This window comes from Acomys russatus, chromosome 15 (assembly GCF_903995435.1).
Source record: "Acomys russatus chromosome 15, mAcoRus1.1, whole genome shotgun sequence".
In the NCBI taxonomy this organism is placed as follows: Eukaryota; Metazoa; Chordata; class Mammalia; order Rodentia; family Muridae; genus Acomys; species Acomys russatus.
Genome location: NC_067151.1, coordinates 52,533,788 through 52,546,297, shown reverse-complemented (window position 1 = coordinate 52,546,297; position 12,510 = coordinate 52,533,788). Strand labels below are relative to the sequence as shown.

Genomic DNA, 12,510 nt, shown 5'->3' with positions numbered 1-12,510 from the left:
TGGTGTATACTTGTTTTATTGTATGGTTTCTTTTTGAAACACTTGATATTCCAACTAAGGAATAATTTTATTTATTGTCAAGTCATGTTTTAAGCATTATCCACAAGACAGTTGTGGAGTTGCACACTTGTAATTCCAGCTCCAGCGGTACAAGCAGGAGGCTCCAGAGCCACTGCCTTCCCCAGCCATGTTGTAAGACTGTGCAGACATACAAGTAACCACAGAACTAATTGTCTGTAAGTAGAAAGGCATCTGCGCCCATCAGCAATGCTCATATTTTTGTGAGAGGTAGTCAGCGCCTTTGCATTGCCTGTCCTTCAAAGCCAGGCCGGTGTCCCTGCACCCTCCGTGCTCATGCTCTATCAGAAGAGATGAGGTCTGGCTTAGGGTTTTCTCACATTTGGACTCATGGTGATTTGGTTTTCTACCTGGAAGAATGTACGTAGGACAGTTTGGGCTCTTTCTTCCCCTTTGTTTTTCCTCAGTTCCTTCGTCTCTGAGGTCACCTGTCTCAGTTGTCGCCAAGCTCCTGGATCTCAAGTGAACTCGAGTGGGTTCTTTTCCATGTCCTTTGTCTTCGGTTCATTCTGTTCATTCATGCAGACACAGGAGCACATCTTCTTTACTGTATTTTTATGCTGAAAACAAAAATACTGGTTATGTTCATAGCTCATTGGAAAGACAGGTTTCAGAGAAACCTACTATATGTTAAGTGGTACTGAACTGGGCTGAATATGCTCCCAAGGCCTTACAGTTGTCAACATTTTTCACATTTCTACCTTAATTGCAAGTTTAAATGAAAATGATGTATTTCATGATCTGTAATGACTTGGAGCATTTACCTTGCTATAATTTATTTCTTAAAATCTGCTCTTTTCAGTGATATTGGGATTGGTCAGTCTCAAGATGATAGCATTGTAGGACTGAGGCAGACCAAGCACATCCCGGCTGCCTTGCCCGTCAGTGGAACGCTGTCTTCAAGTAACCCTGACTTGCTGCAGTCCCACCACCGGATTCTGGATTTCAGCACTACCCCCGGTGAGTGCCAGAACCTTCCTACTTTCTCATAGACCTCTCTCCTTCGTGGCTGACACTGTATGCATGGTTGGTGGTTTGGCATGGACCAATGAGAATGAATCTCAAACTCTAAATGCTGGGGCCAGTCTTTGTATTCTGAAAATCATTTTGGTGTGGTTTAGCCTTTGATAAAATGAAGAATAACATAATATTCATTTATTACTAAGTTACATCAAGTAAGTAAATTAGCAGGCATAGTTTAGGTAAGCTAAAATGGGCTTTTGCTTATAATAAAGATTAACTTTAGATGTAAGGGCTTTTGTTGTTGTTGTTGTTGTTGTTTTTAATGCTCAGATGACATCTTGTGTAGGTGCTCATGTGTTTGTATTTGTCTATTAACCATGCAGTTATATGTCAGGGAAGATGTGGCTTTATAGTTTGCATGTCACAACTCGGTCAGGGAGGGAGACGTCATCACTCTTTGAGGGGTAGGAGGGTGTTGCTTTAATTATGTTGCCATCTGTTAACATTGCTTCTGCTTCTGTGTGGCTTTTCCTTCCCCCAGACTTGCCAGATCAGGTCCTAAGAGTTTTCAAGGCTGACCAGCAAAGCCGATACATCATGATCAGTAAGGACACCACAGCCAAGGAAGTGGTCATCCAGGCCATCAGAGAGTTCGCTGTTACTGCCACTCCAGACCAGTATTCCCTGTGTGAGGTCTCCGTCACTCCAGAGGGAGTTATCAAACAACGACGACTCCCAGATCAGCTCTCCAAGCTTGCTGACAGAATACAGCTGAGTGGAAGGTACGTGGTCTGTTTCACCAGAGTTCTTCCTTCTTCAAGCCTACATCCAAGTTGAAGAGATGACACTTTACCCCATGGCCTTGCCAAGCAACTCCCACTGAAGGGAAGTTAGTTACATGAATAACTGGTTTTTTTGTTTGTTTGTTTGTTTGTTTGTTTTTTACTTTTTTTCTTTTCCTAGGTTTTGTTTTGTTTTCTTTTCTTTTTGAGTAAGTTATTATTCTTGAGTTTTACATAGCATGGGTCTAAACCATGACTTTCAAACCTTGTGTTTTCTCCCTGTGGTGATAACTTCCTTGCCTTCTGTCACTTCTATTTCCAGCCCTGACACTAATAAGTACTTTTTAGGAGATCAGAGGTTGGGCATCCTCTACATATGCACTGATGGATCTGGAATCGTGCAGATCTCCACTGAGTTGCAGCTTCATGGTTCCCATTCATTATTCAAAAGAGTTGGGGTATCAGAGTAACCACAGTGGAGAACATTAGTCTGCTCATGTCAAGGGACAGGCCATATATTTTCTGTCCTTAAATGTCTTGTAAAATATGTAAAACACCAGTTAATAGAAACCCCCCACTGTGCTTGTTCTCTGTCTTTGTTCATAGAGTTTCACTTGGAGAAGGGCCTGCCAAAAAGCAGGGGAGAGAAGCTACAGAGCAAATGTCAGGGTAATATTTTCAGTGAGTTCCTTAAAAGGTTCACAATGCTGCCCATATTGGCCAGCCATTAGGCTCCCAATGCCTGCGTCCTAGTCTGTCAAATTGGGGTGATACCTCCACTTCCCAAATGAGTTTCATCAAAATTGATATTTGAAAATTAAAACCTCAGAGCAGGAGAGATGACTTAGCAGCTAGTAGTAGCACTTGTTGGTCTTGCAGAAGACCTGGGTTCTGTTTTTAACACCCACGTGATAGTTCACAGCCATCTAGGAAATCCTGTGCCGCCTTCTGACTTCTGAAAGCATGAGGCACACATGTGTGACACATACATGCAAAACACTCACACATGTAAAACAAATATAAACTTAAAATCTGCTTTAAGATCAAATAGAGGACAATAAATTGCTTTAGGTCTCTCCCTTCCCAATAGTGTGTGTGTGTGTGTGTGTGTGTGTGTGTGTGTGTGTGTGTGTGTGTGTGTGTGTGATGTGTTTGTATGGTCACATGTGCTACAGTATGTATGTGGAGGTCAGAAAATAACTATGGTCTCGGATCTCTGAGTTTACATGACAAGCATCTTTTCCTAGGCATTAAATAAATCAAGGAAACTTCGTTTGAGCTAGTGTTTCAGATTTCTTCACTGGGGATCAAGTTATGACTTTGAATTGATCTTTATTTAATCTGGTAAATAGCTCTCGTATGTCTCCTTTGGCAAACAAACTAAAAGTATTTGAGTGACAGGGGAAAAAAAAAAGAACCTTCACAGAACTGGCACAAAGGAAGTTCACATGGCTTGCTCAGTTCCCACTGGCTTAGTAGCTGTCACCTGGTGGTGCTGTGAGCTGGTGACACTGACCCACCTGGTGGCTAGGGCAGTAGCTGCACTGCCCAGGCCGCACAAAAAGAACTCCTGCATCCTTCTCTCAGTTCTCTCCCAACTCCGCCCCATCCCCACCCAGGAACTCACCATGCTCCCTTAAGGAGCACCACAGGCTCGCTGCGCAGCCTGCCGTCTGACAGGTTTCTGTCCCTTTCAGATACTACCTGAAGAACAACATGGAAACCGAAACGCTCTGCTCGGATGAAGATGCCCAGGAGCTGTTGCGTGAGAGCCAGATCTCGCTACTTCAGCTCAGCACTGTGGAGGTCGCCACGCAGCTCTCCATGAGGAACTTTGAACTCTTCCGCAACATCGAGCCTACTGAATACATCGATGATTTGTTCAGACTCAAATCAAAAACCAGCTGTGCCAACCTGAAGAAGTTTGAGGAAGTCATTAACCAGGAAACTTTTTGGGTAGCTTCTGAAATCCTGCGAGAGACAAACCAGCTGAAGAGAATGAAGATCATTAAGCATTTCATCAAGATTGCCCTGCACTGTAGGGAATGCAAGAATTTTAACTCCATGTTTGCAATCATCAGGTAAGAGTATCCATCCTAGGTGAAGTTGACTTTACAGATTAAAAAAAACTCAGTCTCGGAATACCATGTGATTACAGAAATATAATAATTCGTAATTGTCTGTGTGTGTGTGTGTGTGTGTGTGTGTGTGTGTGTTTTGCTGGTATCTGTATAGCCTCGAGTACAGTTTTTTGTCCCCTTTCTGTTGGCCATGCTGGCTGAAAGCGTTGCAGATTTTGGTTGGTGCACACTTGTCGGATGTGATGCCTTTAGCCAGGATTCAAAAAGCTGCAGTGGGCCAGCATAGCAGCAGGCCACCAACAGTGACCGTGGCCTATTTGGTGCACGTTTACTTCGGCAAGTGCTTTGGAGTTTTGTCTAGGTCCAGACACTGAGCTGGTTATCATTAATCATATTCAGTCCTATCACGTGTCACAAGCTGATGAAGAAGTAGTTCGTTTGTTACTGCAGAAAATAGGAGTTCAACAGTTCAAAACAGTGATCCTTTTGACTTCCAGTAGGCTCGTGAGCCACCCATTTATTGAGCTTTTTCAAACCTTTCCAATTTGATTCAGGTGCCTCATGACTGTTGAATGGTGAGTTCCCTGGTGATGGCTTGTGTAAGGTCAGCCTTGATGGCTGCTCTCAGGTAGTCGCTGACAGCTTCTGATGTCCTGCCACTGTGCTCTTCCCCATGGCGCTTGTTTCCTTTACGAAATTTATTGACACACCACTGTACAACGTGTTTGTTAACAATTCCTGAGCAAAGTGTGTTGCTGTTAAGAATAGTCTCCAAAGCTTTATAACCCATTTTGAACCTAAATAAGGAAATTGCTCAATTTTACTTTTTTTTGTCTAGCATAATTTTTGTAGTATAAAAGAAGTGTAAAATAAACAGCAAGTCATTAAGTCACTAAAAAAACGTAAAACAAAAAATGTGCATTAAAATGGTGCAAAACGGATCAACAAGATAGCTCAGTGGGTAAAGGCACCTGCTACCAAACCTGATGTCCTAAGTTTGATCCTCAGGACCCACACGGTGGAAGGAGAGAATCATTTCCTGCAGGTTAGCCCCTGACGTCCACACAGTGCCCTGGCATACTCAATAGATAAATCACCGGTTCTCAGCCTTCCTAATGCAGCAGCTCCTCACATTGTGGTGACCCCCCAACTATGAAATTATTTTGCTGTTACTTCATAACTTTAACTTGCTACAGGCATGAAACATAGTGTAAGTATATGATATGCAGAATAGCTGATATGCAACCCCCAAAGGGGTCATGACCCACAGGTTGAGAACCAATGAAAAAAATATTACATAACCACATTTATTATTAAGAATGTATTGCAACATTACATGGCAGATTTCAGCAATACAAAACCCACAATTTTTTTTAACATATGAACACAAAATATTCCCAAATTAACAGTACTTCTCTTCTGTTGCTTTTGTTATTAGTGTGCTAGTCAGCTATGTACTATTACAACAGAATACCTGAGATAATTGTTTTATAAAGAAAAAAGGTTCAGCTGGACACTGTGGTACACACCTATAATTCCAGCACCGGGGAAGCAGGGGCGGCAGATCTCTGTGAGTTTGGGGCTACCTTAAACAGCCGAGGCTACAACAGAGAAACCTTGTCCAGAAAAACCAAAGAAAGAGAGACACACAGACAGACAGACAGACAGACAGAAGTTCATTTGGCTAGCTGTTTTGGAGGCCTAACACCCACAGTCACGTGGCCCCGTGTACCTGGGCTTGTGGTAAGGTGTAGTGTATCACCGCCGAAGCGTTTGGTAGAATAAGGCTGTTTGTGGCTGGAGCACAATAATAAGGAAGAGACACGGAAGAGGAGTCCCCTCACCCAGTTACATAGGCCCTCTCACTGGTCACTCCTCCCTCTGCTTCTTCTGGAGACAGAGTCTTACTTTGCAGATCAGTTCAGCGGTCTCAAATGTATGAGCCTCCAGCCTCCCCAGTGCTGGGATTACAGGCATTGCCACTATTGCGAACTTAATTTTCTCTCTTAAATTGTTTTACAGTCTCCCAGTATTAAATGAGCTGGGAACTAAGCTACACAAGGATCCTTGGGGGCCACTTGAGATCCACACCATAGCAGACAGCAAACAGATCAAGAGAGCATACAGAAGGGCAGGGCAGCTGCCTGGGTGTGGTGGTGTATACCTTTAATCCCCGCACACCAGGAGACGGAGTCAAAGCAGATCCGTGAGTGTGAGGCCAACCTAGTCAGTGCAGCCACCCAGGCTATGAGCAAGACCCTGAGTCAAAAGAAAACAAACCAACAAAATGCAAGTGCCAACCGGTCAAGGCCCCAGCTGCCAAGCCTAGTCACCTGAGCTTAATCCCTGGACCCACGTGTTAGAAGAGGAGACCTGGCTTCTGGAAGTTGTCCTCTCACCTTCACATCCTTGCTGGGACACCCCCCCCCATACTCACATGAGTGAGGGAATGAATGAATATTTAAAATGTTAAAAAGAACATAAAAATAAGTATAAAGCCAAATGGTTTGGCCTTGACCCCAGTTTTAGCTGCCACTCGCTACCCAGGCAAGCTTGGTAGGCATTCTGTAAATGGTCCCGCCTGTGAAGTTCACAAACAGGTGTTGTGTTGTATGTCTTCCTTTGTTTCAGAGAAGATCACTTAGTCATATCTCACTTCTCCTCTCCCCAGCGGCCTAAACCTAGCACCAGTGGCAAGACTGCGAACCACGTGGGAAAAACTCCCCAATAAATATGAGAAGCTATTCCAGGACCTACAAGACCTGTTTGATCCTTCCAGAAACATGGCAAAGTACCGCAACGTCCTGAGCGGCCAGAACTTACAACCTCCTGTCATCCCCCTGTTCCCAGTCATCAAGAAGGACCTCACCTTCCTCCATGAGGGTGAGCAGAGGTGGGCTCTGTCTGCTGTGGTGGGAGCCCACAACCGACAGGATGTGACTTCTTGTTCCTCCTCTGTTCATCCCAGGAAATGACTCAAAAGTAGATGGACTGGTCAACTTCGAGAAGCTAAGGATGATTGCGAAAGAAATCCGGCACGTTGGCCGTATGGCCTCAGTCAACATGGACCCTGCCCTTATGTTCAGGACTCGGTGCGTGAGTTGTTGGCCACGGCGTGTGTGGGGTTAGAAAGGTTAGAGTGAGCTTGCCCATGGGGAGGGGAATCTGAGGGCTTAAAATCAGGAGTTACATTAGAATGTGTTGGGGAAATCACTTTCAAGCTTAAGTTGGTAGTGATGTCTCTCATTTGCATCCAGGGCCCCTGGGACAGCAGTGCACCTTGTCCTCCAGTTTTAGTTGGATGTTAGGTACAACTGTCTAGTTGCTATTTTTGAAAACACCGAGTTGCGGAGTTAGAGCTTGTCATTGGTAGCACAAACCAGAACAGAATTGCCGTAACGTCCATGCGGTGTGCTGATCTGTTGGTGCAGTAAGCAATAAATAGTTCAATGGAGAGGATGAACAAAATGTAGGCAGCAGCCCTGTAAGCCAGAGAGATGTTTGTAGCGGATGTGTGTGAGGTGACTATGCAGTTAATGTTCGTGGGCTTCTAGAACTGCTTGTCCAGAAGTCTGTTCCTCTCTTTCTGAGCTTGTGATCTCTCTGTCTCTTCCTACACCCATGCTTCAATCTCCGTGGCTCTCACTTACAGGAAGAAGAAGTGGCGGAGTCTGGGGTAAGTGGCAGAGCATCTGCACACTCGGTTCTTGCTCAGCCTGTTACGTTGTTCTCTTACCTGCTCTGCTTCCTGACGCTTTGCTTTGTCGTCGTCGTCGTCGTCGTCGTTAACCCTCTTGCTCTATCAGAATTTCAGCTGCAAACTGACTTCAAATGGGATCTTGGGGCATTGCTGAAGTCAGGTCCACACGAGCTGTGAAGTGATTGATAGTTATTCGGCGAAAATGTAGATCAGACACATTTCTTGGCTGTCAGAAGGATTGTGCGTTTTGAAATGAAAAAGCTAAAAAGTGGGGAAGGGAATCATGCTTTAGAAGGAAGAAATTGCTCAACTAAAACAGGATTGCACAGAATGTGGTGGTGTTGGACACCCCCACGCCTTAAAACCAAATTTCCTACAGCTCAACTAACTACTGTTTTCATTCTAAACAAATCAGCCCCCCTTTAAAAATAATTCTTAACAATTCATGTACTAAATAGTTTCCGTACATATGTTGACGTTTGCATGACCATTGTATTAACAGATTTACTGTTTTCAAAACTCACCACATTCAACCCACAGAGTAAGAAGACGGTTGCGAGCAGTGTAGCTCAATTTAATTAAATCCATATTTTAAAAAAGAAAACTATTAAGAAAAGCAAATTTCATTTTGTAAATTGTCACTATGACCACTCAGTGTCCTTTCAAAGCTTTTATATGTAATATGTTTTCCAGCTTCTGTGAGAGAACGGACTCTGAATGCTCTGTGAGATGAACAGTAGAATTTACTGGTAGGAGTAGAACATATGCCAAACTTATTTGTATATATGTATTATGTATAATTCCTGTTTAACCAAACCTTGTGTAATCTCTGTTATTCTGCATTCCCCTGTAGTAATTTACTTACTGAAGTGGGGCATGTGATCTTTGATCATAGAGTCCTTACACAAACAAGTCCGGTGGTCCCGGTAGAAGAGCCTATACCATGCCCCCAGAGAGTTGCATTTTTGTTTTTCTAGGTCGCTGAGTCAAGGCAGTGCTAATGCCACAGTACTGGATGTTGCTCAGACAGGTGGGCATAAAAAGCGGGTACGCCGTAGTTCCTTCCTCAATGCCAAAAAGCTGTACGAAGATGCCCAGATGGCTCGGAAAGTGAAACAGTACCTGTCCAACCTGGAGCTGGAGATGGACGAGGAGAGCCTTCAGACACTGTCTCTGCAGTGTGAGCCAGCAACCAGCACATGTGAGTGCCCCCCAGTCAGCCGCACACTGTCGTAGCTGGAATGGTGGGGGACCGAAGGGGACTCCGAGCAAAGAGGCACACACTGTCCTTGTGCTTGACTGGCCTCCGTGCCCAGTTAATGTTAGAATGGAACACTGGGCTCGTACCTTTCTCTGGCTTCATCTGGCAGACCCAGCCCCACCAGCAAGGGACATAGAGGTGAATGAGGTTCCAGCTGTCAAGCCTTTTTTTTTTTGTTTTGTTTTTCTTTTCTCACAGAAGAACTCCCAAAGTGATGGGTAACTGGGTAGGGATTATTAGGTCAGAGGAGTACAGTACTGGTGTGCTAGCTACTGGGTCCTCCTCAGCTCAGACAGTATCCAGGGCCTGCCCACTAGAGCAGTGATCCTGCTACACAGTACACCATATCTTAGCCCGATGTGTAGGTCGCCAACCTTGAAATAACTGGCACGCATGTGTGGTCCAGTCTGAGCTTATGAGGGGCCTAAGGTTCAAGGATATCTTGAGCCCAGGCTTTTGCTTGCTACCCTGATCAACCTAGTGACATGTGACATTTAAAGATGGAAAAGACAAATGTGGCCAGTCTTTACCTGGGGCACTTGCCTTTGTGTCTGTTTCTGTGTTATAAGATTAAAGCATTTTGCGTTTATACACTTTGGGACCTTCTATGGGCAAGTTTGGGTTATATTTTCTTGATAATTTAAATGTGAGATAGATGAGTCGAGAAGATCACATGATTTAGTTTGTACAGGACATGAGGCTGAAGAGATGGCTTAGTGTCTAAGAGCACTCACTGTTCTTGCAGGGGACCCCGATACAGTTGCCAGCATATATGGTGGCTCATAACCATCAAAACCTCAAGTTCTAGGGGAACCGATGCCTCTTTCTGGCCTCTGCAGATTCTAGGCACACAGCCAGTGCACATCTGTACCCAAGATACTCTAGGGCCTTGTGTGACAGGGCTAAGACCATGCTTAAATGGACAGCTTGAGTTTTCTAAGCCTTGGTCTCTGAGTTGTGTGCTATCAGTGGGTTCTGCACACAAAGCTTCCATAGCACTCAGTGTTTCTATAAACTACCTACCACCGCGCAGTACCTGAGCAGCATTGGCCACTGTTGGCTCAAAGATACTGCTCCATCCTTGGAGGATTTGATATTAAGTAGATTACAGTTAATAGCAGTATCTCAGATGTGCCCAAGAGTTTTGGATGCCATTTTAAAAACAGTTCTTGATTTCCCTATTTTGATTTTTATCATTATGGGTTTTTTTAAAAAATGTATTTATTTATAAAATATGGGTGGTAGGCACTACATTTGCTTGCTATGTGTGGAGGTTGGAGGACAACATTGGGAATTAGTTCCCTCCTTCCATATGGGCTCTGGGGACCAAGCTCCTGTGGTTAGACTAGACAGCAACATCCTCTACCTGCTGAGCCATTTGCCAGCCCATGTGTTTGTGTTTTTAACATCCACACAGTATTGAACTGTCCTCATTGTTTAAATGTTTTTGGTGATTAGCAGTTTAATCTCCTTTGAGGCCACTCATTCATAAGGCAAATGCATACCCCTGTCCTGCCACACCTCTCATTTTCTGTAGCTAGGGTTTCCCTCCTTTGTCCGTGTTGTGGCTATGGGGGTCAGGGTACACTAAGTACCCTGGTAATCTAATGCACATACTCTGCAGTCCTGAACTTGTCTCCATATGATGCTGACACCTTTCTATGCTCTGTTTCTGCCCTAAACACTGACCAGTGCCCAAGAATCCTGGAGACAAAAAGCCTGTCAAATCTGAGACTTCCCCAGTGGCTCCACGTGCTGGCCCACAGCAGAAAGTGCAGCCTCAGCAGCCGCTGCCACAGCCACCACCGCCACATAAAGTCAGCCAGGGACTGCAGGTGCCCGCCGTGTCCCTCTACCCTTCACGAAAGAAGGTGCCAGTGAAGGATCTGCCACCTTTTGGTAAGCTTCTAAACATCCTTGTCAGGTGATGTCTACTGACATCTTTCTTGGGTTGGGACATAATGTTTATCCTGGATAACTTGGCCTAAGGCAATTTGTTTCTCTGTGACCATCCTCTAATAAGGCAAGAACTTAGCAAGTTAAGCTTCACTACTGTCTTCATAAACAATGTTTAATTTTTTTTTCTTAGCATCTATTAATTGTACACTGGGTCTCACTGTAACACGTGTCATAAATGTTTATGTAGTAAAGCATTATGGTTATTGTCACCTCAGTCACCCTCTCCTGTCCCATGTCCCCTCCCATTAGCCTCTCCCAATCGTCCCCATCCTAATGTAATGTCTTCCTGTCCTCAGCTAGACTCTGCATCGTTTATTTCTGAGTCTGAACTGCTTCACTTAACATGGTCTCCAGTGCCATCCATTTTTCTACAGATGACCTAATTTCATTCTTTCATGTGGCTGAATAATACTGCACTATGTGTATGTCCATACATTCTTTGTGTGTTGATAATGTCTGGACTGGGTCCATATCTTTGCTGTTGTGAAGAGTGCAGTGGTAAACACGGATGGCACGGGTGGTCTAAGTGGATCATGTACTGGTGCTTATTTAGTTTTGGAGGGCCTTCCACACTGACTTCATTTGTCCACCTGAATGGATAAGGGGGTCTTCTCCAAGCCCACCCTCACTAGCACTTGTTTTCTTGATGGTGGTCATTCCATCTAGGATGAGACAGAATCTCAGTGTAGTTCTGATCTGCGTTTCCTTTATGACTAGGACTGTTGATAGTTTGCCAGGTATCTATTGGCCATCCACATTTCTTCTTTGGAGAACTGTCTCTTCAATTCATTTTTCTTCCTGTTTTTAATTGAACTTTTATAGTGTTTGATTTCTTGGGTTCTTTATATATTCTGAATATTGTTCCCTGCTGAATGACAAGTTTGCAAAGATGGTCTTGCATTCTGTAAGAACAGCATCTTACTTAATCATTATGTCATCTGTCATGGCAGTAGAAAGGGTGACACAGGAGACTTTGCACTCCTACTGGCTTGGGCTTTAACAAACACAGAAGTTGGGCTCTTTCGTGTACATCATTTTAACAGATTTTGCCAAGTGATAAGTAAATTACAGAAGTTAGGCAAAATATCTTTAAATTATTTGTCTGAAGTGATTCTTTTCTTTCTTTCTTTTTTTCTTTTTTTTTTTTTTTTTTTTTTTTTTTTTCTATTGAGCTAGGGATGAAACCAAGGTGCATGCCAGGCATGAAGGTGGGTTCCTACTTGGTGACCACTTATCTGTAATATAGGAGACACCTGAACAATAGGGAAATCTGGACTCTTTTTCCCATTAGCACTGCCCTAATCTCTGGTTACCTGCGTAAATACACAACAGAATGGCTTTCCAAACAACTGTTCTTGCTCCTGAGTTTATATGCAAGAAAACAATTAGAAAGAAAGAAATTTGCCCACGAAAAGTTGCCCACGAAGTTGGATTTGGAAATTCATTCCTGTTTCACGAGTTGACAGGAGGCAGTGTGTCCCACCTGTGCTGTCTCTCCTCCTCATCACTTGAGGGTTTCATTTGCTGGGTTTGTGTGTGTTGGGGAGGTGGGGGCATGGGATTAGACTCTTTACTTGCCATTTTCCCCTTCAAACTCTTGTGTTTGTCTTATAAATAAGTTAAGTTACACATTTTTCTATTACCTGTGATCTCAATCTACATATATACCTGAATCCTCTGGGGGTG

At 43.9% G+C, this 12,510-nt stretch overlaps 1 protein-coding gene and 1 long non-coding RNA gene across 8 annotated transcripts in view; one reads left to right on the top strand and one right to left on the bottom strand.

Moving 5' to 3' along the window:
• Rapgef2 (Rap guanine nucleotide exchange factor 2) overlaps window positions 1-12,510 on the top strand; it is a 222,095-nt gene that overhangs the window by 196,417 nt on the left and 13,168 nt on the right. For 6 of the 7 annotated variants that reach the window (XM_051157312.1, XM_051157310.1, XM_051157315.1 and 3 more), the window contains 8 exons: window positions 881-1,038; window positions 1,583-1,823; window positions 3,521-3,904; window positions 6,576-6,787; window positions 6,873-6,996; window positions 7,557-7,580; window positions 8,582-8,805; window positions 10,558-10,764. In XM_051157312.1, the coding sequence (XP_051013269.1) occupies window positions 881-1,038; window positions 1,583-1,823; window positions 3,521-3,904; window positions 6,576-6,787; window positions 6,873-6,996; window positions 7,557-7,580; window positions 8,582-8,805; window positions 10,558-10,764 (1,574 nt within the window). The remainder of the gene's footprint in view (window positions 1-880; window positions 1,039-1,582; window positions 1,824-3,520; window positions 3,905-6,575; window positions 6,788-6,872; window positions 6,997-7,556; window positions 7,581-8,581; window positions 8,806-10,557; window positions 10,765-12,510) is intronic. The other variant, XM_051157313.1, reaches the window with a different exon arrangement.
• On the bottom strand, window positions 3,528-6,913 carry LOC127199331 (uncharacterized). The gene is made up of 2 exons (XR_007831929.1): window positions 6,774-6,913; window positions 3,528-3,737 (listed from the first exon to the last, which is right to left on the bottom strand). It is a non-coding gene; the product is annotated as an uncharacterized LOC127199331 (long non-coding RNA).